The 23103-nt window shown below is 39.9% G+C and overlaps 1 protein-coding gene and 1 pseudogene across 1 annotated transcript in view; both read left to right on the top strand.

Moving 5' to 3' along the window:
* Positions 1 to 23103, top strand: part of ERP44 (endoplasmic reticulum protein 44) — an 82924-nt gene that overhangs the window by 6385 nt on the left and 53436 nt on the right. The window contains exons 2-3 of the mRNA XM_075560232.1: positions 20107 to 20179; positions 22922 to 22961. Coding sequence (XP_075416347.1) covers positions 20107 to 20179; positions 22922 to 22961 — 113 coding nt within the window. The remainder of the gene's footprint in view (positions 1 to 20106; positions 20180 to 22921; positions 22962 to 23103) is intronic.
* On the top strand, positions 2092 to 3853 carry LOC142459060 (transformer-2 protein homolog alpha-like; annotated as a pseudogene).

Below are 23103 nucleotides of genomic sequence, written 5' to 3'. Positions count from 1 at the left end.
CATTGTGTCAAGCACATTTGTACATTTGTTGCCATCATCATTCTCAAAACACTTTCTACTTGAGCCCTTAATATAAGCTCCTCATTCCCCCCTCCCCCACATTTGCTTATTTTCTGATTACTTGGATACAGTCAATCTTAATCCACGACTTTCTTAAAAAAAAACAAAAACTAACAAGATAAAACTGGCATATTGCTTCCACAGTTCAGTTGTATTAAATAGAGTTGTACAATGATCTCTACAACCAGTTCTAGAACATCATCTTCCTTCTTGTATTCATAATTAAACCGTGTTTCCCCTCAACTTCCCCACTCATATGCCCAACAAACCTTAATCCACTTACTGTCTCTATCGATTGACCTTTTCTGGGTTTCATATACTGGAAAACACAAGGAAAAAGGAGACCAACAGCAATATCAGAAAAAACCTCAGTAGAGAACAAAGCAGGAAACAATTAAGAATTAGAACAAATTTGAAATGGGTCAAAAGGGAGAGCTAATGATCAGATATTACTTAGTAACCTAACGACCTGCCATTACGGAGTTTACAGTACTATTTGATAGCAAGGGAGTTAACATCCCTTGACTGGTCAGGAAGTTCACTGGAGGCGAAACCCATGTTGGGACCCTGCACATGGGATCATGTCTTCTTGACCGAGGTTTATTATACCTTTATTGTATACATAAGGATCAGTTTTGGACTACTGGTTGAGGCTGAAAGAGGCTGAAAGTCTCTCTGGTAATGTCACAAGGCAGGTGTGCTGTTACGCATGAGTGTCCCATGAGTGTTTTACATAATTCCATTTTTACCAGCTTTTTATGTGTGCGTGCATAATATATACATGCTGTTTCCAAAAATGTGGTGTATGTTTGTTTTTTAGCTGTTGTGTTTGGGGTTTGGGGAAATAGTAACTTTTAAAACTTTACACAGCATTAAAGTCTGTTGGCTTAAAGAATAAGTACTGTAAGATGAGTACTATGATTTCGTTCTTTTGACTGAAGGAATTTGGACATTCTCTGTGACTGACTTTCATTACTATGAATTTGATGCACATACAGTGAAGTTCAGCTATAACTACACATTCTGAAAGAGCTAAGAATAAAGGTTTTTGTTTGTTTGTGTGTTCTTTTACTGTTGGTTTAGTTTTTATAGTCAAAGTAATTTCTTAGAAAACAGCCGCTCAAATTGGCTACTTTCTGAAGCTTTCTGGCTAGCACAGAATTGCTCTTGAACATTAATTCTCAAAGTCCTATGATCTGCGTGGAATAAAACCTTCACCCTGCTGCAAAGTACTTAGTTGCTTGTTGGTTAAGCCTTTGTGGCAGCAGTTTCAGAGCCCCTGATTTTGAATTTGAAACAGAAAGCCTGATGCATTTTAAAACGGATGTTACATTTTGTTTCAGAATTCATCCAGTTTGCTTGTTACATTTGCTTGTATTCTAGTCTTAGAATAACTTCCAGAAATATTTACTTTCTCTGATTAATGATAATTTAGATGTGTTTTGGCTAAAGAGAACATTTTTAGAAGCATGTTTATGGTTTTGTAGTCAGATTTGGGTCAAGTTTTAATGACTTTCCTACTTATCACTGATTACCTTGTCTATTAACTTTTGAGGAATAATACAGGTATTAAGCCTAACTTGTAAGAGATTCTGTTGTTTGCATGCTAATATATTTTTATGGAGCAGAAAGTGGTAACAGGTACCACATTATTTTACATTTAGATTTAAGTATCTAGTACTCTACCTTGTCTTAGTGTCTAGTACAATACCTTCTCTAGCAGAGGTTCTCAACCTGTGAGTCGTGACCCCTTTGTGTGTGTGTGTGTGTGTGTGTGTGTGTGTGTGTGTGTGTCTTGAACCACCCTTTCACAGGGGTCACCTAAGACTATCAGAAAACACATAAATATTTTGCAATATATAATTGCATATTGTTTTATGATTAATTACTATGCTTTAATTATGTTTAATTTTGTTCAGTTTGTAACAATGAAAATACATCATGCATATCAGATATTTACATTATGATTCATAACAGTAGCGATAAGACAGTTATGAAGTAGTGATGAAAATAATTTTATGGGCCATTTTGCAGGAGCTTGTGACCGTAGTGGGAGTGGAGCGGAGCGGCCGTTGTTGCCGACTCTTCCCTCCTCCCCACCGTGCGGTTGGCGAGCTGGTCCGGCCCTCGGCCCTGCAGCCAAGGCTTGTCTCGTACTTAGTTCTGGAGGACGCCTGGCCGACATGAGTGATGTAGAGGAGAACAACTTCGAGGGCAGAGAGTCTCGCTCTCAGTCAAAATCTCCGACGGGAACTCCTGCTCGTGTAAAATCGGAGAGCAGGTCAGGCTCTCGTAGTCCATCACGGGTTTCCAAACACTCCGGATCTCATTCTCGATCACGGTCTAAATCTAGGTCGAGATCTAGGAGGCATTCTCATAGACGTTACACTCGATCCAGATCCCACTCTCATTCTCATAGGAGACGATCTCGAAGTAGATCATACACACCAGACTACCGACGCCGAAGGAGCCGAAGTCGAAGTCACTCTCCAATGTCTAACCGGAGAAGACATACAGGCAGCAGAGCAAATCCGGATCCTAACACTTGTCTTGGAGTATTTGGCCTCAGTTTGTACACAACAGAGAGAGGTCTTCGTGAAGTATTCTCTCGATATAGACCATTGAGTGGTGTTAATGTGGTTTATGATCAGCGAACTGGACGGTCCTGAGGATTTGCTTTTGTTTATTTTGAAAGAATAGATGACTCAAAGGAGGCTATGGAAAGGGCAAATGGAATGGAGCTTGACGGCAGAAGAATTCGTGTGGATTATTCCATCACCAAGAGAGCGCACACACCTACACCAGGCATCTACATGGGCAGACCGACTCATGGTGGCGGTGGTGGTGGAGGAGGAGGAGGAGGCGGTGGCGGGGGTGGTGGCGGCAGACGTTGAGATTCCTACTACGATAGAGGATACGATCGTGGGTATGACAGATACGAAGACTATGATTACCGGTACAGAAGAAGATCACCTTCTTACTATAGTCGATACCGTTCACGATCAAGGTCTCGTTCTTACAGCCCAAGGCGCTATTGATAAATTGAATGGTTGCGGTTGAAGACCTTTTTTTTTTTTTAAGCACCCTTTTGCAAACGTATTTGGTTTGATACCTACATTTTGTCGGTTGTATTGCTGTTTTCCACTCGTCACTATACTCTAAAGGTGGAATTGTTAGTGAGCAGTTAAACATCATGAGTTAAAAAGGAACCCTGGTGTCAGTTTGGTAAATTATTTTTCTTTCTTTATAGAAAATTAACTTGTAGCAAATCAGATGAGTATAGAAATTGACCTTTTTAAAACTCATTTTGTGTTAGACATTGTGTATTAAGACGTGTATGTTTGATGCTTTTCTGTTTTAATTGTTTATTTTGGGTAGATGGTAACAAAGTAACTCCGTCATGTCAAGGTTGTCTGGGGTGGCACGGACCTGTCAAATAGTTGAGTGTAGACAATTTGGAGCTATAGAAGAAAATTCTTATGTTGTCATTTCTTTTAAAGAATGGAAGTTTGAATCCTGAAAATTAAGTTTTTGTTAAAGATGAAAAACATGTAGGCTCCTGCATAACCTGTATTTGAAATACATCTATTATCTGTTAAACCTTGCCAACTTAAAATGTGATGTGTGTGTGTTAAACTTTGAGGTTTAAATATGCCCTAATCATTGAAGGACAACCCTTATTTATTAACTAGAGCAACTGTATAATTTGCTGTTAGAAATTTTGGTATTGGAGCAATGGTTATTGTATAGTCTTTAGAAGATATGTGTGGGGGAAAATTCTTTCAAATAAAACTTAATTTCTTTCAAAAAAAAAAAAAGAAAAGAATTTTATGGTTGGGGTAACCATACATGAGGAACTGTATTAAAGGGTTGCGGCATTAGGAAGGTTGAGAACCACTGTGCTAGAGCTTAGGTAGGTGCTCAATATTAATTCATTTGGATAAATGTTGGGCTGCTTATTACAAGATTGATGGTTTAAACCCCCATTAGCTTTTCCAAGGGAGAAAGTATGAGTCTGCTTCTCTACACATTTCTAGCCCCACTCTAAGAGCAATTAGTTCTATGTCATGACCCTGCTTGATGCTCACCGTCAGGAAGAGATCCCTGAAGATATGGGGCCATAGCAAAGTGTGGTGGAGAAAACAGATGCTACCTTGCTCTCAGAAAGAATTGTGTCTGGAGTCTTAGAGGCTTGTCTTAAAACAAGCAGCCATGTAAGTGAGGCGTCAACTGGGCCCAATGGAAGAAGCGCACCAGCCTCTATACTCCAAGGATTGTAAACAATAAGCTCCCAGTAGGAAGCAGGGAGTCGTATCCGAGCTTCAGTTGTGAACACTCGGTTTACAGAGGCTGTGGATGACAGTGGAAGCCTTAAACCCACACACGGATCAAGCCTGCCTCGGGTGATTCCCCTTTGACCATAGTCTAGGGGTGTGAATTGCTTTGATGTTAGACAGCACTGTAAAGTTGATGATGGCAAATATAATTAAGTTAAAATGTAATAACTTATCATTCCATCTCCTTTTGGACCCATTTAAAAGTTATTTCCATTTTTAATACTTTCCGCTTTCTCGTCTATTGGGTTTTTTTCTGTTTTGTCTGGTCGGTGTTGCTTTTCTTTTGTTTGCTTTCTGTATGGTTTTCTGCGTATGAAATCCAGGGTAGGTAAATCTATAGAGACAGTAACTGGATTAATAATTATCGAGGAGCCTGGCAAAAGAGGGATTGGGGGAAGTAAGGACCAAACAACAAGGAACACAAGAAGAAAATGTCCTGAAATTGATAGTGGGGATGATTGCACAACTCTTCTTGATATGATTGACTGAATTGCATGGCATGGGACGTATTTGCCAATGGAACTTATTTTTTTTTAATGTACAGTCTCTGAAAGCCCATATAGGGCTGCTAGGAGTCAGAATCAATTAGATGACAATGGGTTTTGTTTTGTTTGATTTTGATAAGAAAAGTTGAAAAGGTTGAGCTAGTGTAAAAAACAGAGGATCCAAGGATGCCTAAGTTGTCATTTTTAAGTTTCCTTAAGAAAGTGATCCTTGAAGTAGGTGTAGGTGAGGATTTCTTGGGAGAAGAACCTGGTAGGGCCGTTAGGCATCGCACAGCCCTGATTGTAAGAGTGAACCAGGTATATTCAAGAAACAGCAAGGACGGTGCTTGGTCTACAGTGAGAGGAGCAGAGTACTGGAAGGGAAGTTAAATAGCTAAAACACATTTACAAGTTATCTTTGTGATGCACAGGCAAGGTTGCTTCCACATCCTTCAGTAAAGCGCATCAAAATCAAGCAAGTCAACCAGTGTCTCGGTGACGTGGTGCGTATAGAAGCAATGCTCGCACTGTCCTGCATATTGTCTGTACAGTGTGCAGGAAGGGTGAAGGGTTTGAAATGCTGTGGGGCTTACCAAAACGTGAGCGAAGTCAGCACAAGCTGTGGAAAGCTGGTGACGACCTGCTCCCTGCCGCGTTGCCATAAACCGTCAATGTGTAAGAACCACAGTGTTTGTGAAGTGCAGTGAGGGAAGCCCAGGTAAAGAAGGGGTGCCTGTCCATTGTTTGGTGTCCTTGCTTTTCTTATTCTGTGCTTCATTATTGTTTTTTAAAGCTAATTTTGCCATAGATGTAAAATTTATGTGGCGTGCTGGTAGCATGTAAGATTGCTCTCTTCTGGCCTGGCCCTTTTGCCTCTGTTGCCTCTTTACCTCACTGTACCCCCTCCACTCCCCCCAAAACCCACTCGCTGCTCTGGAGTCAGTGCTGTGGCTCTTGGAGACTGTACCTGTGCGGGAGGATGAAACCCAGTCTTTCCTGCCCGGATCGCAACCCCTACGCCTTAGTTTTCTAAATCCAAAATGTTCTGTGTGAGACATGATGTGTCACACTCTGCAGTGCACAGTCCTGAATGTCACTGTGGTTCTAACGTAAAATATCAAGCCACCATGTTCCTAGCACACATTTTGAGTCCAGAGAGTAATGACAGTACAGTATATATCCTATGCATATTGCATATTTGAATGAACTTGTAATGCTACATATATTTTGTGCTCTTTTTTAATCCTTGTGTTAAGTGGTAGAGTTTGGGGGGGGGAAATGTTCGCATGTGCACATAACATGACCACTTAGCTTTCAAAAAGCTATTTCATCTTTCTGAGCGTCCCTTTGCTGCCCAAGTTCTGAGGAGCGGCGGAGATTGTCCCCTTGTCTGTGAGACACTGTGTACCCTTCAGCTTTTCTGGCTTCTGCTTCATAGTAGGTACTCCACAGAAGTCTCTATTGGCACAAGTGAATCAGCAAATGAATGTGTGAATGCATATCCTCTCATCAAAACTCAACGTGTCCATCCAGTGATACTTAAAGCATGTGTCCTGAAGTAAAGAGATGGCCTGCCTGCTGCCGGCCCCTGCGGTCCCTCTGATCTGGACTTGCACCGTCATTATGATAGCGACAAAAGCAGGGGGGAGTGTGGGCATTACATGCATAAGTTGTTTGCTTAGTTCTAGCTTATAATAGTCTTAATTGTATTTAAATTGTTTACGGAATAGTCTATGGAGGCACCAGTGTTTTGGTGACCATTCCACCTGTGTTATATTAAAATGGACCTGGGTTTTTATCCTGGTTTGTAACTCATTTCTCAGCTTATTTGAGTCTTAGTTATTTTTTAAAATTGCATTTCTACTATTTGCCAGACATGTCAGGAAGGGCATCATATTTGGTAAAGTAGAAGGGCAGCAAAAGAGAGAAAGGCCTTCCAGGAGAAGGACTGACGAAAGGGAGCAAGCGTAGAAGAGTGATTGAGCATGACACTGGACGGCGGGGTTTCCTTCTGTCGGGCTGACGGTGGCAGGAGATGGGAACCGACAGATACAGCCAAGCTTGAGTGTCTCCCTTTGTAAACAAATAGGAGTAATCATGATTCCTGTCTCAGCATCAGAGTTGTCACAGTTATATAAGCGATCATTATGTGGGACTCTTGCCTACTTCAGACATCCTGTCTCAGTTCTCTGTTGCTGCTCTAACAGAAATACCTAGGGTGGCTTCAACAGACAAATCCATTTGCCGACAGTTTAGGAGACTAGAAGTCTAAATTCAGTGTGCCGGCTCTCGGGCAATGCTCCTCACCTTCTGCTACCTGCATCCTTGGAGTTTTCCATGTGTTTGGGTATGGTAGATATATGATTTCTTGTCAACTGAAGGATATTAAGAGTGAAAGGATGGGGTCTAATCTGTCAATCAGGTCACAGCCTGATGTTGCCTCCTCGTGGGTGTGGTCTTCTCGGGATTCTGGGAACTTCCTCTCTCTGCTTCCCCTTCCTGTGGAGGAGCCACAGGGAGACTGGCACCAGGGCTGAGAAGCTTCCATCACCGCCACTGCATCCATAAAACTTATCACCCCACCTGCCTGTGATCTTCCTGCATTCAGCATCATGGCAAGTGGCTGTGTGAGTCTTAAGAGGAATTTATAAAAATTTTAAAAAGAGAAATTTATAGACTAGTATCAGACATATAGTCTAATATTGGACTTAATGGACTTGATCTGGACTGGGAGATGTTTTCTTAATATGAAATTACTCTTTGATATAAAGTACTTTCTTATACGTGTAAGAGTGTCTCTGGATTTGCTTCTCTAGTCAACCCAGACTAACACACTTGGCATCTATCTGCTTCCTAGTTTTTGTTTCGTTTCTTTTTGTGTTTCTAAAGCTGTTGACTCAACACTTACCACCCCAGTTCTGCCACATCAACACAACATAGACAACCCCTTCCCAAAGGGAATTAGAACCACAGGGATAAATTTGCAGCACATATTTGGCAGACACATAATACAGTCTATAATGTATTCACTTGTGAGTTGGATTCTTATTTAACATACTTTTTTTTTTTTTAGAGAGAATTGATGTTGTTATACAATCTATCCCAGGGTCTAGATTTCCCAGTTAACTTTAGTTAGGGTTCTCTAGAGAAATACAGCAGGAAACAATACATGTATAATACATGTATTTATAATCTTCAGGCAATCCATATGAGGAAATTCCCTTTAAACTGATGGAATATTAGATAACATTATGGAAGGAAATGATATTGCATTAGATTGGTTTGAGGAATAGCAACTACTTTAGTATTTGACCAGACCACTGGAACCAATAGCCCAGCCAAATTGACACATAAAGTTGCCAGACACACTGGCAATACTAGAAAGTGACTTTGAAGCTAGAGAGAGATAGCTAGTTCAATCCTAGCTTCACGTCTTTGTACATAATTGATATCAGGCAGTTTTCCTTATTTGTATGAGCCTTAATTTTTCTGTTTTAAAAGAAGAAGTAATTATTTTACAAGGTTGTAAGGTCAAATGCGTAACATCATGCCTGCTATATAGGAGATATTTGTGTTTTGTTAGTCTCTGAACACAGAAAGAAAGCTGGTCTCAAACCAGGTGTTTTTATTTCGGATCACGGCATTGTTCTGAAATGCAAAGAGTGCCTTTGAGAAGACTAGAGCCTGTGCTACCCACTCATCTGTGCCTGCACTTCCTTTGTGAAATGAGTAAATGGTTTACGATTTTTACTTTTAAAAAGTCTCCATTTGAATACTAATGGTTTCTTAAGGTACTGATCAACATGTCTGTTTCCTTTGATTTCTTGAAGTGCTTATCAATGTGTCTTTTCCCCTTGCTGAGTTATGACATAATCTTATCAAAATATCAACCAAATGTAATTGAGTGACAAATAAAAATCTAACTTGGTATGCATTTCTGCTTTTAATACAAAAGCAAATAAATTCCTATAACTGTATAAACCAATGTGGGGAAACATGTTTTATGGTGTTTAAAAGGTATCATTTTCTCCACATAATTTCATTTTATCATTTTGAGTACTCAAAAATCATTCTGAAAATACATCCCTGGTGATTGAATTGACTAGATACCTAGAAAATGATGTTGAATGTTTAGAAATATATAATCCATGTCTAGTTGAATTTAGTAAGGCAAGAGTAGTGCAAATCACTGCAAATATCTGGTCATTGGAAAGATATTTAAACATCGAAAAGATGTTTTATTTAAAAAAAAAGCCTATGTGGGATATTTCAAATCACTGAATGTACAATTTAGTTTCCTTAAGCCCAACTTATGAATGCCATAGTTATCCCTAAACATTGCTTCTCGTGAGTATACAGTTTGTTACAGTTAAGCTTGTATAATACCTACTACTTTTAGGAATCTTGGGCCATTAAGCTCTGTATAGATTTGACGGAAATTGGTGATAAGCAATCATTTTGAATTTAGAAGCTGTCATTGAAGGTATTCAGTGAGAACCTGTTAGTAGATGATAGTTTTGGTTTCAACATGATGGAGAGAAGCGCATCCTGTGGTCTTGCTTTTCTAGTGTTATTAACACATATAACGCCCGCTGGAATGATGGGACGATGGTTAGAAGGTGGAGTTAAATTGTACTTTCCAGTTAACAACACTAACTAGTTATCAAGACCTCTTTGGTCTGACAGTGGCAGTTATCTTGAACAAGAGTGGTGTAGGGATATGATACAATGAGCTCTCGAGAAAGCTTTTGATTCTGGGAAGTGTTTGATTTCCTTTTAGCTGCAAAGTAAGCAGGTTTTCAGTCTCTTCCTCATTTGAACTGTGAGGCAAGAGAAACAACCTGAGCTGGATGCCATCGAAATCGTTAATTGTATGTCAGGACTTCATGACAATCTTCCTCAGTTTCCTTGAATTATTTATGAAATAACATTTGTACAACAATAGTAACTTAGCTTCCCTAGATTGCCTCTTAGCTGTTGATTCTAATGGAAAACTCTCTAAGATGAATTCCCAAGCCTATTACTTTGGAATATTACGTTGAAGTACTAGGTTAGCAGACTGCCGTGCTTTTTGTACAGATTGGCTAAGAAAGGTTTTTGGAGTCCTGATGGTCTAGTGGTTACCTGCTGGCCTGTGAGCTGCACGGGTCAGCTTTTCAGAACCACCAGCAGTTCGGCTCCGTGGGAGAAAGACTAGTTTTTTATTTCATAAACACTTACAGTCGTGGAAACCCACAGGGGCTTGATATAAGTCAGCATGCACTCGATGGCAATGAGTTTTAATTTCTGTTCAATCAGATTGTACAGGTCGTTTTCAATTTGTGTATTTGCGTTGGGATGAACCACATGTGTGACCATCTTTGTAGAGTTTTTTTAAAATCTGAATTTTTGTTATTATTTTACCTCTTATCAGTAGTATGCATATACAGTGTTGCAGCATGTAATTTGCTGATGTTATTTTCAGCAAATAGGTTGCACAGTGGTTAAGCGCTCATCTGCTAACTTAAAGGTTGGTGGTTTGAATCCAGTAGTTCTTCCATGGTAGAAAGCTTACCTCTTGCACGTGGTGAAAAAAAAAGTTTGAAGTGTCTGCTATAAGGTGGTGGGTAACACATGTGGATGTTAAGTTCTTATAGGGCAAGTTTATATATAATTAAGTCTAGTTAGACTGTCGATGTATTTTTGTGACTGTATTTTTCCAAGATATGAAATTTTTTGTTATTTGTCTCTGGTAAGGCAGTTCTAATGGTGTATTTTAATGTTTTATTCAGTGAAAGGAAAACATTGAAGCTCCGAACATTAAAGTCAAAAGCAGCCTAAACTGTCAGTCTAACCACTTCAGATATGACTTAGCCTCCTTCCTGAGGCCGGGAAGCCAGTGGGCACGAGCAAGGCTGCACACTAAAGCATGAGTCTGCGGCTCCCAGCTCCTAGACTGCACCGAGTCATCAGAAGGCTGAGATGTGGTTAAATCATGACCTCAACTAATTATGAGTTGTAAATGCAATTAAGGTTTTAATGAGAACTCATGTTTAGAACTAAACAAACAATGACTATTTTGTTCTTGTCAGCCCTTGAACATATGCTAACTTTTTATTACTCTTTGATTCTTGCCAACTTGTATAATTTGAACCTAGACATAAAGCTCATTAATATGATCTATCATAATAGGAAACTACATATGGTACACAAATTATAGTAGAAGGTTTAGAAAACAAAACAGCCTATATTTGGAAAGCTTTGCTTTGGGGACAAGAGACTTATGCAGACCTCAACTAAAAGTCAACTGTTCCTAGCCGGATAGAACCACTTTTGTCAGCTGCTCTGTTGAAGCTCAGACCAGATAGTCAGTAGGCAGCTTGGAGGTAGCCTTAAAAAAATAAATAAATCAAGTTTTGGGAAATTAGGACTTTTATACCCCACTTTAACATTGAATACATGTTACAAAAATCAGAAGGATTTGAAGTTAAGGCTAACGTTTAGGATGGCCTGGGACCCAGAAAATGGCCCCTCTTCCCTTGACTTGAAGAGTTATCGCTTGCTTCAAAGCCCAGAAGCAGAGTGACATCAATTTTGCTTTTGTTCTACTTTGTTTTCAAAGATCTGTTGTTCTTTTCTACCTCCTAAATTGTCCTGAGAATTAAAGCAGACTAATTGTTCAGTGCTTGTTTCTTCCTATCTCTCTCTCATGGAAACTAAAGGGGACGGAAGAAAGCAGAGAAGATAGGTTCATAAATTCAGATTCCCTTTTAACAACTCATTACTTGAATGCTAAATGACGTGTTCCCGTCTCCTTATTTACCAGATCCTGCTGTTGGCATGTGCCTTTCATCACTGTGCACACTGTAAGGAAAATATTCCTAAAGGAATGTCTAGTTCACTACTAAGCATATGGCCCTGATGGCATTTTTGGTGAGTCAAATGTTTAATGGAAAACTTTTCAGTGAAAACTTTGGCTTCTGAATTTTCCAAATTTACTTAGTTCAAAAGTGACTTTCAGGTTCTTAGTATCTTAACCCTAAGTAGCATACTATGTTTTAGGGTTAGGAAAAAAAAGTTTTTACCAAATCTAGGAGTAATTTCAGCATTATATTGCCCTAAAATATAAACCCAGTGCTAATTTAAATATATATTTAAATATAAAACTGTTTATATATATATATCTTCATAATTGTACTGTTACTTCTAACTAAGCCAATTCTAAATGTCCATTACAAATATTCCTTGAGAGGGGATAAACGCGTTGGTATTTAGCTAACCCACTGTAGTATCCTGGCTGCCTTTTCCATACTACTGGTGGGTGCTTCCTTCATCCCTCAGATAAACTCCTTGTACTTTGTAGTGGCAGTGAATTAGTTAATGTGACTTTTCTAGCCAATGTCTCTTACTCCCACTCAGTGGCCTTTCCCAGCATGGGTCTGGTAAGAGGGTAGGGGAAGATACTGATAGGATTCACCTTTGAGTGAACAGGATTCCCTGGAGTGCCATCTTGCTGCATATAAAATAAGCCTTCTGAGATGCAGGAGGAGACATTGTATGATTAGCAAGAGCTAGAAGTGGAGCATGTCCTCTGGACCCCAGCATACCTGTGCAGGGAAGCTCCTGGATCCAGAAGACAGCTGACCATCAGAGGAACAGCAGCAGAACAGGAACCAGAGCATGGAACAGAGCCGTGGACTTCCAATCTATGGAGCAAGTTAATCCGAGTGCCTTTGTGCAGGAGGCTGGCTTGTAGAGAAGGGTGCCTCTGGGCCCTCAATTCAGGGATCTAAGTGTGCTGACCCACAGAGTTTAAGCTGAGTGCCGAAAGGTGGAGGCTTATAGTAGAGTGGTATGCCTTTTGAGTACCTATTAGCACACTAGAGACAATTTTATAACATGTGCTGATAAACATCTCAACCCTGAACATTTCTCACTGACATTACAACTTGTTAACTTCCTTCCCTTTAATCCTGAATATTGTCTGTTCTGCGTAGCTCTTGCAATGGATACTAGAACCCAGAGAGGTGAGATATCATATTTAAGACAATGCTGGACTCCTTGTCTCAGCTCCACGTTTGCGGGATGCCCAAGCTAAACCAGGCAGTGATGTATTTTCCTGTAAATTATCCATAGCTGTTTGCATCCTCGTGGTGCTATTTTGAGTTATTTGATGAAGAATTTTGTAATTGTTCCAATATTTCTATATAAAAGTAGATTGGTTCTGATATGCGCCACATGGATTTCATCGATATTAAAGGAATGTTGTACCACTGAACAATTTAAGAGTGAAAGTAGCTTCCCACTATTATTCTCTATGTGGTCTTATTTTCCCCTCTCTTTGAACTTTCTAGTTCATTATAATGCTTCTGGGATTACTAACAGTGAGATGTGCCTTGATTGATGCCCAACTTCAAGGTTTTAACAGTGCCTGTCAGCCTTAGTGTCTTTTCTCCAGGGACCTTTCACATCCCGTAGCTTCCTGCAGCCCTCTGCAAACCTCTGTGATTCCTGCTGCCTGCCAGCTCAACGCAAAACTGAGACCCTGAGTGGATTGACACTGCCGTCAGAGAAGTGGCCTCCAGGGAGGAGAAGCAGCCTGTGTCCCCTGGCATTGGGGCTTGGGGTGGCCTGATCTGTCAGTCTGGATTAGAAATGGGATAAGAGCTGTTGCCTGGCACATGGCTTACTTCCTGCTGAAGGAGAGGCAGAGTGTGTAACGGACTTTGGCAGTCCCCAGCAAAAGGCAGGTAAATGAGAGATTCCATGAGCATAAGCAAAGCTGTGACTTCAGACAGCCTTGCTGATGCCGTGCCAATTGAGGAGTAATGCTGCAGGGAAGGAGAAGTTCTCCACTGAAGTTTACAGTGTCACAGATGACTTTCACACTGATTATCTCTTCAAGTCATTTGGTTTTTGGTCAGAGACACCATACTTAAAAATCAGTACTTATGTTTGTTTCTTACAAGATTATAGATCCCACATTTTCCTAATATCCAAACAATTCTCTTGGCATTGCAGAATTTTCACAGGTGAGCCTTCACTTGTTCAGACAGGCCAGCTTCACGAGTACTTCCTCCAACCTTCTGAAAACCTTAGGGTGGACACTGCAGTTAATACTTCTCTTATTACTGCACCTATTACTTCAATGCAGTCAATGCTTATGTTATCACTGCAGTTCTTACCTCAAGCCCCCTTCCTGTCTTTTTTTCCTTCCATATCCGAGTTACTAATCAGTGATATGATTATGCTAAAGAGGTTCTCATTTTATAAAATACTCTATTTGAAGCTCACTTCTTAAAAGACGGACTTAATGATTTTGGCGGTGGTGAGACAATTACTACTCAGTCCATTTTAGATCTGTCCAGAAAGTGCATAGCCAAAGGGATCTGCATCAGCCTCATCGACCCATGCTTTATGCTCTGTGATGATGTGGGTTTACTCCTCGAGACCTGCCAGCTTCAAGTAGTAACCTGGCTGAGGTCTAAACTGAACCTTTGAAGAACAAAGCTTTTTACTCTGTAAGCAAGTGAATTCACATCTTAAAATCTGTACGCTGTTTTGGTCCTTAAATTGGGAATCACCTCGGGAGCGTATTAAAATGTCTGGGTTGGGGTCTGAGAGTCTACATTTTTCACAGCTTCTAGTTGATGCTGCTGATGTATGGGGTTTAAACAAACAGAATCACTGGATACTCAATTCATTTGTTCTTAAGACATCCGAGAGATAAAATAAACAAACAAAAAAAGACATTCGGCAAAACCTAGCAATTATGTCTAAATCTTGCTAATAGAAACAATATCGAGTAACCTCATCTATCTGCCTGATATTTTCCTAGTCTCTGACCCAGAAAGGCCCAGTTTCTGCTTTTTACTGAATTAACAAACTAAAATAGCACTGTACAAGAAGTACTGGATTTTTCACTGCTAATGTAACATCCCACCAGAAAATCCACTGCCACCAACTGGCTTCTGACTCATTATGACCCCAAATAGGGTTTGTGAGCTTGTAAATCTTTACGAGAGCAGACAGCCTCATTTTACTCCCACGGCGCGCTGGTGGGTTTGAGCTGCCGACTTCGTGTAGCTATTTTTACATTAAGAGTAGTCTGTGCTCAAATGTCCTGGAAATGTTAAAGAATAGCCAGAAAAACCAGGAAAGAGTTATTAGGAACTCAAGACAACTTTTTAAAAAAAAGTTTTATTGGCATAGAATCCACATATCACACAATTCAATATTTCAATCATACCAAGAAGAATTGTTCAATCATTACCACAATCAATTTCAGAACACTCCCCCCACCATGTTTAAATGTAATCACCTTCAGTTCTAGTGCTTACTCCCCCTCCCACCTTCATTGTTTACTCCTGAAATCCGCTCCTCTTGAAAACATTTGACGGTGGTATAAAGAGCTTTCTGCAATGGGGCAACATCATCCACAACCACTCTGAGGGAAGGGGGCTTTCGACTCCCTTAAAGAGCTCTAGAGGCCCACAGGGGCAGTTCTGCCGGGCCTGTGGGTCACTAGGAGTCACATTGACTTGATCTGAGGCAGGTCATTTTTGCATGCGAGTGTACTTCTTGGAGTCCTGGTGGCATAGTGGTTACCTGTTGGGCTGCTCACTGCAAGGTCAGCCCCAAACGAGGCTTTACTCCCATGAAGAGCCACAGTCTTGGAAACCCACAGGGACTGTGCTCTCTGGGTCGCTATGAGTCAGAATTGATTTGCTGGCAGTGAGTTTGGTTTTTGGAGTGTACTTTTCACCATAATAGTTGAAGTATTTAATATAGATGTTATTCCTATTTGATCGTTGTATTTTACTAAGTGGTAAAGGCGGGAGTGGAGAGGGAACACTGGAATGGATTGTGATGGCATAACTCATCCTGGAGGCGATTTAACCATAGGAGGGACAATCTCCTACAAAGTTGATGTGGGGGTGATTGTACAATTCTCCTTGATATGATTGAATGACTGAACTGTTGAATCATATAAATTACTTGCCAAAACTGTTGGGAAAAAGTTTGCTGGCTATTTACATTTCTGTACTTTCAGTCACCACTTCTCACCTGAAACATCCACTCTCTAAATTCTTAGGTATTATGTTAAATATAATCCATCCATATCCTCACTCAGTAGCTGTATTCTCACTGCAGTGGCTAGTGGGTTCCCATGGTAGTTCTGTTTAAAACTCCCTGGTGGTCTAATTATGTCAGTAATTTTGTACCCAAAGCGGTACATTATTTTGCATAAAATTAGCTGTTTATATAGTAGGCCTGTAATTCTTAAGAAATTACTCATTTTGATCTCTCTAGTAGACGTTCCAGGTATGATAAACTTGAATACACAGTTAACATTTACCCTGAGCCACACTCGGATTTACCGTCAGGGAGGTTAGCTTTGTAAAGAGTTGTCAAGCACTTAGAAAATGTGTTTAGCATTTTGTTGTTGTCACTGTTGGTTGCCATGGAGTTGATTTCAGCCCATGCTGGGGTCCCTTGTGTGCAGAGGACAGCTGCTCTGTTGGATTTTAAGCTGTGTGACCTCTTGGAAGCAGATTGCCTGGCCTGTCTCTTCCGTGCTTCTGCATCGGTTTGAACCACCAACCTTTGAGCCACTAGCCCAAAGCTGAACTGATCACACCACCCAGGAACTCCTACTTTAAAGATTATTTTATGATGTAATTAACTTCAACTTGATATTGACCAGAGAGAATTTTCATTCCTCCATAACTCTTATTTCCCTAGCCTGCTTTTCCTATTTTCATTCCCATCCTATGGAATAGGTCAGTAGATGAAGAAAAAAGACTCCTCCCCCACCCCCCAACCCGGAAACTAAGCAGCACTGCATGGGAGAGGAGGCTCTGAGGTGAATCCTGAAGGACTGATGATGCAGTAATGGGAAAAAGAATGGTGCAGGTAGAGGAATGAGAAGGAAGCAGAGAAATTGTGGGACATATTTTGGGAAAAGGAATTGGTTGCTGGGTGACTTCTAAAATGCAACGGAAATGCAGCCCCAGCCAGTAAGGCAGTCTTGGGAGTACAGGAAAGAAGAGAAGCTTCAGTTCCCAAATACAGCTTAATTATTTTAAAACAATGGGGAGTGAAAGCAATGCATCATTTGTTGAAGAAGTTGCTGCTTTTTAAATCTAGCCTTTTGCTTTCTGAATTGATTTTTCAATGATTTTGGGTACAGTATTAACCATTGCACTGGTGTGCCTTTTACATGAAATTGTTTCACCCGATAGACCTCAGCCTGAAATGTTTATTTGCTTTTACAATAAATTAAATATATACTGGGGAATTTAATCTGTCGATTTTGGCATGTGATTAGAGATGCCCTCTCTTCAGCATCCCTGGAAAGAAAATGAGCGAATGAACTGAAGAGGACATCCCATTTAGAAAATATTCCAGAAGTATAGTGTATGTGTATGTGTGTGTGTGGGGGGGGGTGTGGCTACATATGCTGTCTTAAATCTCCATCATTAGAGAATGTATTTTTCATGACTGATTAAAAATTTCTGTTGAAGTTCTTGTCTCTTTTTAGATAAATTAATTTTTTTTCCTTTTCCTGGCCAAATTAAGAAAAAAGCTAATGATTCCTCCCTCCTTCCTTGTTTAGAATAAGTTATTTATTTTATTTAAACACTCTCGCATTTGACACATAAAGATGTTTCCCCTGGAGGATCCTGTTGCTGCTCAGGGCTGACATGAAAAGAAACAAGTTCTCAGACTAGTGGAGCTTGTTAACTATTCAAACAAACAACCTGCCTCTGTCTTCATACTGCTTGCTAATGGAGACACTGGTGATAGTAGGAAGTGCCTTCTCTATGGCCTACAGCATGAAGAGCTAATTGGGTCAGAGACAGTTTTCTTGCTTTAGGCCTTGTTGGAAACCACAACTCTTATCCACATACCAGTATTATCCATTGCATATTCATTGGCACACTGATCCACAGGGAATACTTACCAATTTAATACAGCTAAATCAGCCATCAATTCAAACTTGTTACCTAGCAACGTTGGTAGTAAATATTTTTGTCATGTAAGTACTTCAAAATTAGAAGCAATTAAACTTAGAGCATACTTATCTTTAAACACGCACTTTGATAGGCAGTAACCAACTCATTCAAAATGGGCTCCCTTGGATGACACACTAGCCTTTATTGCACTTCCCTTCTTTATAACCACCGTCCTTGGAGAGCTCTTCAAGGCAGCGCACACGCTACCTCCTGAATCTGTGGTTCTAAGCGCCTCGGTGGAGTGAAAGGAAACCCAGGCTGCTCCAACCATCCTGACTCAGAACTGCCCCGGGCTGTGATCTTCATGAAGCAGACTGCCGCATCTTCCTCCCACGTTGCTGCTGGGCTTCGAGCAGCCCGCCTTTTAGGGAGCAGCGGAGCTTAAACCCCTGTGTCACCAGAGCTACCCTCAGAACCTGGTAGATGCTCTAAAAATGACTGGGATTATGTAATGATTTGCTTTTGATAAGGACGGTATCCATCCTTTTATATCCTACCATTTCTGTCTTCTTGTTGAGTGTTTCTTTTACACACAATCTCTAAAATCGTACGGTTTCAGTATCATTGACTTCTACCATTATTTACAGCTGAGCACATGAGGATAAGGCAAACAAAGTGACTACAAAATTTTAGAAATCTCTGTTAATCAGAAATAAAAATGTGAAACTACTGGGACTCTGCCCATGCTTCACTTCTGAGGGCGGCGTTCCCAGCTCTCTGCGCTTGGTGATTTATACTTCGTCAGAACTATAGCTTGGGCATCCTCAAGGCTCCTCGTGGTGTTCCTTTCAGTGTTGTTGAGATTGGCGAACAAAGATCAAATCTGAGGAGCACAGTCACGCTGTAGAGTGGATGATTGTCCTGTATCATGCAAGGAAAGCGGTCATGACTAGCCCGCGGGCTCCCGTGGCCTTCTGCGCTTCTCTGCCTTGCTGTCTACCTGGAAAGCCACTGTTGGATTGAAACTTTTTTTTTTTTTGAGGTCACCCTGAGGCGTGGTTCTCAGCCTTCCTAATGCCACTACCCCTTAACACAGTTTCTCATGTCGTGGCAGCCCCAACCATAACATTATTTTCGTTGTTACTTCATACCTGTAATTTTGCTACTGTTATGAATTGTAATGTAAACATTGATATGCATGATGAATTTTCATTGTTACAAATTGAACATAATTAAAGCATAGTGATTAATCACAAAACAACATGTAATTATATATTGAGAAATATTTATATTTTCCAATGGTCTTAGGCGATCCCTGTGAAAGGGTCGGTCATTCACCCGCCAAAAGGTTGCGACCCACAGGTTGAGAACCGCTGCCCGAAGGAGCCTGACAAGTGTACTGCTGCGAGGACTTGCCTGCGCCTCTCCCTCTGATTACAGGACAGTTTATAATGCTTGCTTTGGAGCCAACCAGGGAGTGCATTTATAAGCTGGAATCGTGTACGGCGTGAGAGAAGTCTGATCCTTTCAGTTTGACTTTGAGCTGCTGAAAATAATGAAATTGTCATATAAGTAAACTATTCCGAGAGTTTTTTAAACAACCTAGCTCACATACAACAATTGTTTGTATGTGTGTGTGTATATACGGGTTTTAGCCAGCAGCCCCACAGTTAGCAACCTAACATTTAACCCACTGTATTCCAGGGAACCTGTTAAAATACATGATATACTATGCTTCAAAAAATCAAGAAATAGGGAGTTTGTAATAATATGTTTTCTTTGGTTTGCAGATACAGTTAAGATTTTCTTTGATAAACGTGATTCTAGTCGATTAAAGTGGAAGCAAAAATACATGTATCCTTATAATAATACCTGTTCACTTAATGTTATGTCATCAACAGCAAGTGAAAATGAGAGAAGAAAGTTGTACTTCAGAATTTGCAAGTCTATCTTTAATTATTCCTAATATTGATTTGTTTTCTTCCTATCTTGGTCACATGATAGGATAGAACCAGGAAACTTCGTTCTGGTTTTTTATGAAGTGTATTCAGCATTAGTAATCTTCTGGCATTTCCCCTGTTTTTGGTGGAATGTTAGAAATAAAAGTGAATTTTAAAAGGTCAGTAAAAATTCAGTTTTCTTAGTTACAAATGATCTCAACTACAGCAGTCTCATTTGAGTTACAAGTGGACCCAATGAATGATAATTATAATCTTTTTTAGGGCATTCTGCTTCATTTTCCATTTATGGAAACATTTACTAATCTCACATTTCTTAAATTTTCAGGTAACTTGGGTTTTTACTCCTGTAACAACTGAAATAACAAGTCTTGATTCAGAGAACATAGATGAAATTTTAAGTAAGTACTTCGTTTTTTTAAGTATGTTTTAGAATACACCTATCGAGCTTATATAAACACAATACAACCTCAGTTACTCAATTACAGAATAGTGGAGATGTCGGTAGTCTGATTAAGTCCGTACATCATGGAATAAACAAAATACTATTGGTTTTATTTTCAGCAAAATTTCTTAAAACGTCTGTTTACTGTGTAAATAAACAAATTTATAAACTTTTAGGCTTGCTTTGTTGTTTTTAATTAGTGTGCATGGACAGAGCTCTTGTTTTTAAAAATAAAATGAGGGTGAAGAAATGGCTGATAGCTAATTATAGCTTACTATCTTTAAAAAAATATACAATGGTGAGGTAGTATTGATGAAGAACGCAGCTTTCCCCCAGATCCTGGATGCTTCCTCCCCCCAACTACCATGATCCGAATTCTACCTTGCAGGGCTGGATAGGACAGAGGCTGTACACTGGTACATATGAGGGTTGGAGGTACAGGGAATCCAGGGTGGATGATACCTTCAGGACCAAGGGTGTGAGGGACGATGCTGGGAGAGTGGAGGGTGAGTGGGTTGGAAAGGGGGAACTGATTACAAGGATCCACATGTGACCTCTTCCCTGGGAGAGGGACACCAGAGAAGGGGGGAAGGGAGACCCCGAATAGGGCAATATATGACAAAATAACGAGGTATGAATTACCAAGGGCATATGAGGGAGGGGGGAAAGGGGAGGGAGGGTCGAGGGGGAAAAGAGGACCTGATGCAAGGGGCTTAAGTGGAGAGCAAATGCCTTGAGAATGATTGGGGCAGGGAATGTATGGATGTGCTTTATACAATTGATGTACGTATATGTATGGATTGTGGTAAGAGTTGTTGGAGTCCCTAATAAAATGTAAAAGAAGAAAAGAGAAAAAAAATGATTAGGGCAAAGACTGTACAGATGTGCTTTATACAATTGATGTATGTATATGTATGAACTGTGTAAAGAATTGTATCAGCCCCAATAAATTGTTAAAAAAATATATATATATACAATGAGTATACAATTTTTAAAAGGACACCATTTTACATTTTATATAATAAAACCAGGAGTGATAACAGTAAAAGGAGTTAATATTTATTGGGGATCATCTTTCGCTTTGTGTTTCCGAAATGATATTAAGTGCTAAAAAGCCTATTTCCTTCTTTTTGGGGATCTTTTTAGAGCCGTGTCTCCTTATGGATACACTTTAGCGTGCCCCAGAATCACCTCTAGGGTCTTTGTAGGCCCACCCACAAATGTGCATTTCTGTAAGTTCCTAGGTGATGCAGATGCTACTAACCCAGGGACCACACTTTTTGAGCCACTGCTTTAGAGTGAGTAAGCACGTGGACAAAAAGTGCTTTGAAGGTACAAAAGGAAGAAGGACATTGAAACTAGCATTCTCACTCCTTTTGTCTTCCAACTACTAGATACCTTTTGGTTTTATTTTGGTGAGTATTTCAGGGGTTTACCTAAGTTTCTCTGAATTAGATTTAGGCCAGTGTAATGGAACAACATCTTTCTCATGTCGTTACATTCCGATATGCAAAGGATAGTTATTTTTGCAACAGAGGAAAAAAATGGGTAAGAACCAGAAAAAGTGTCAGACTGTAAGACTACTTGTTTTAGATAACTTGGCTGCAGTGCGGTAGGGCATTTTAGATGCTGAAATAACTTACCCAGGTCTCTTATGTAAATAGGATTTTACGTGGAGAGCTCATTCTTAGTCACTAATGGAAATGGAAGATAAAAACATGGTTAATTAAAATCTAGATCATTCCAAAATTACCAATAAACTTTGAGTGCTCTTTACCTTTATATATTTTAAGAGCATAAAATATTGAGTAACTTTTATGTGTCTGATCTGAATTTGATTTCTCATTTGCTTTTCTTTTTTTTTTAATCATTTTATTGAGGGCTCTTCCATCTCCCCCTTTTTTTAAAAAACATTTTATTAGGGGCTCATACAATTCTTATCACAATCCATACATATATCAGTTGTATAAAGCACCTCTACACATTCTTTGCCCTCATCATTTTCAAAGCATTTGCTCTTCACGTAAGCTCTTTGCATCAAGTCCTCTTTTTTTCCTCTCCCTCCCTGCTCCCCCCTCCCTCATGCACCCTTGATAATTTATAAATTATTTTTTTGTCATATCTTTCCCTGTCCGGTGTCTCCCTTCACCCCCTTTTCTGTTGTCCACCCCCCAGGAAGGAGGTCACATTCTTGTATCCAGTATATATACATACATATATTGCCATCATCATTTCCAAAACACTTTCTTTCTACTTGAGCCCTTGATATATGTTCCTCTTTTTTCCCCTCCCTCTCCTACCCTCTCATCCTCGTGAATCACTGATCAGTTATATAGTTATTATTATTTCATATCATACACTGTCTGCTGTCTCCCTTCACCACATTTCTGTTATTCGTCCACTTTGGAGGTGGGTGGGGGGCTATATATCTAACCTTGTGATGGGTTTTCCCTTCCCCTCCCTGACTGCTTTGCTTTCTTTTGATATGCAGTGAAGGTGTAAAATGAAAGATTTACCATATGTAGTCGATGACTCTGTATGTGTGTTTCCAAGTGAGGGGCCATTTAGGTGTTATTGTGAATTTTAGTGGGGCCTTGCAGTGGGAACAGACCATGATGAAAACTTTACCTACAATTACTCCAAGACTATATGTAATCACAAATAACTCTGGTTGTTTGATTTTGTTTTTCAATTTCAGATAATGCTGATGTTGCTTTAGTAAATTTTTATGCTGACTGGTAAGTAATAAACTTTGTGCTTTGTTTTTACATCATTTAAAGTATTTTTTAAAAGCTTGTTACAGGTGAATTCTTCCTTGTTATAAAGGGGTCAAAAGGGAAGCCTTTTCCTATTGCCAGCTCAAATTTTATAAACAAAATC

The sequence above is a fragment of the Tenrec ecaudatus genome, chromosome 10 (genome assembly GCF_050624435.1).
Source record: "Tenrec ecaudatus isolate mTenEca1 chromosome 10, mTenEca1.hap1, whole genome shotgun sequence".
Classification (NCBI taxonomy): Eukaryota; Metazoa; Chordata; class Mammalia; order Afrosoricida; family Tenrecidae; genus Tenrec; species Tenrec ecaudatus.
The sequence above is the reverse complement of the archived record's forward strand: the minus strand, read 5'-3'. Positions and strand labels throughout refer to the sequence as shown.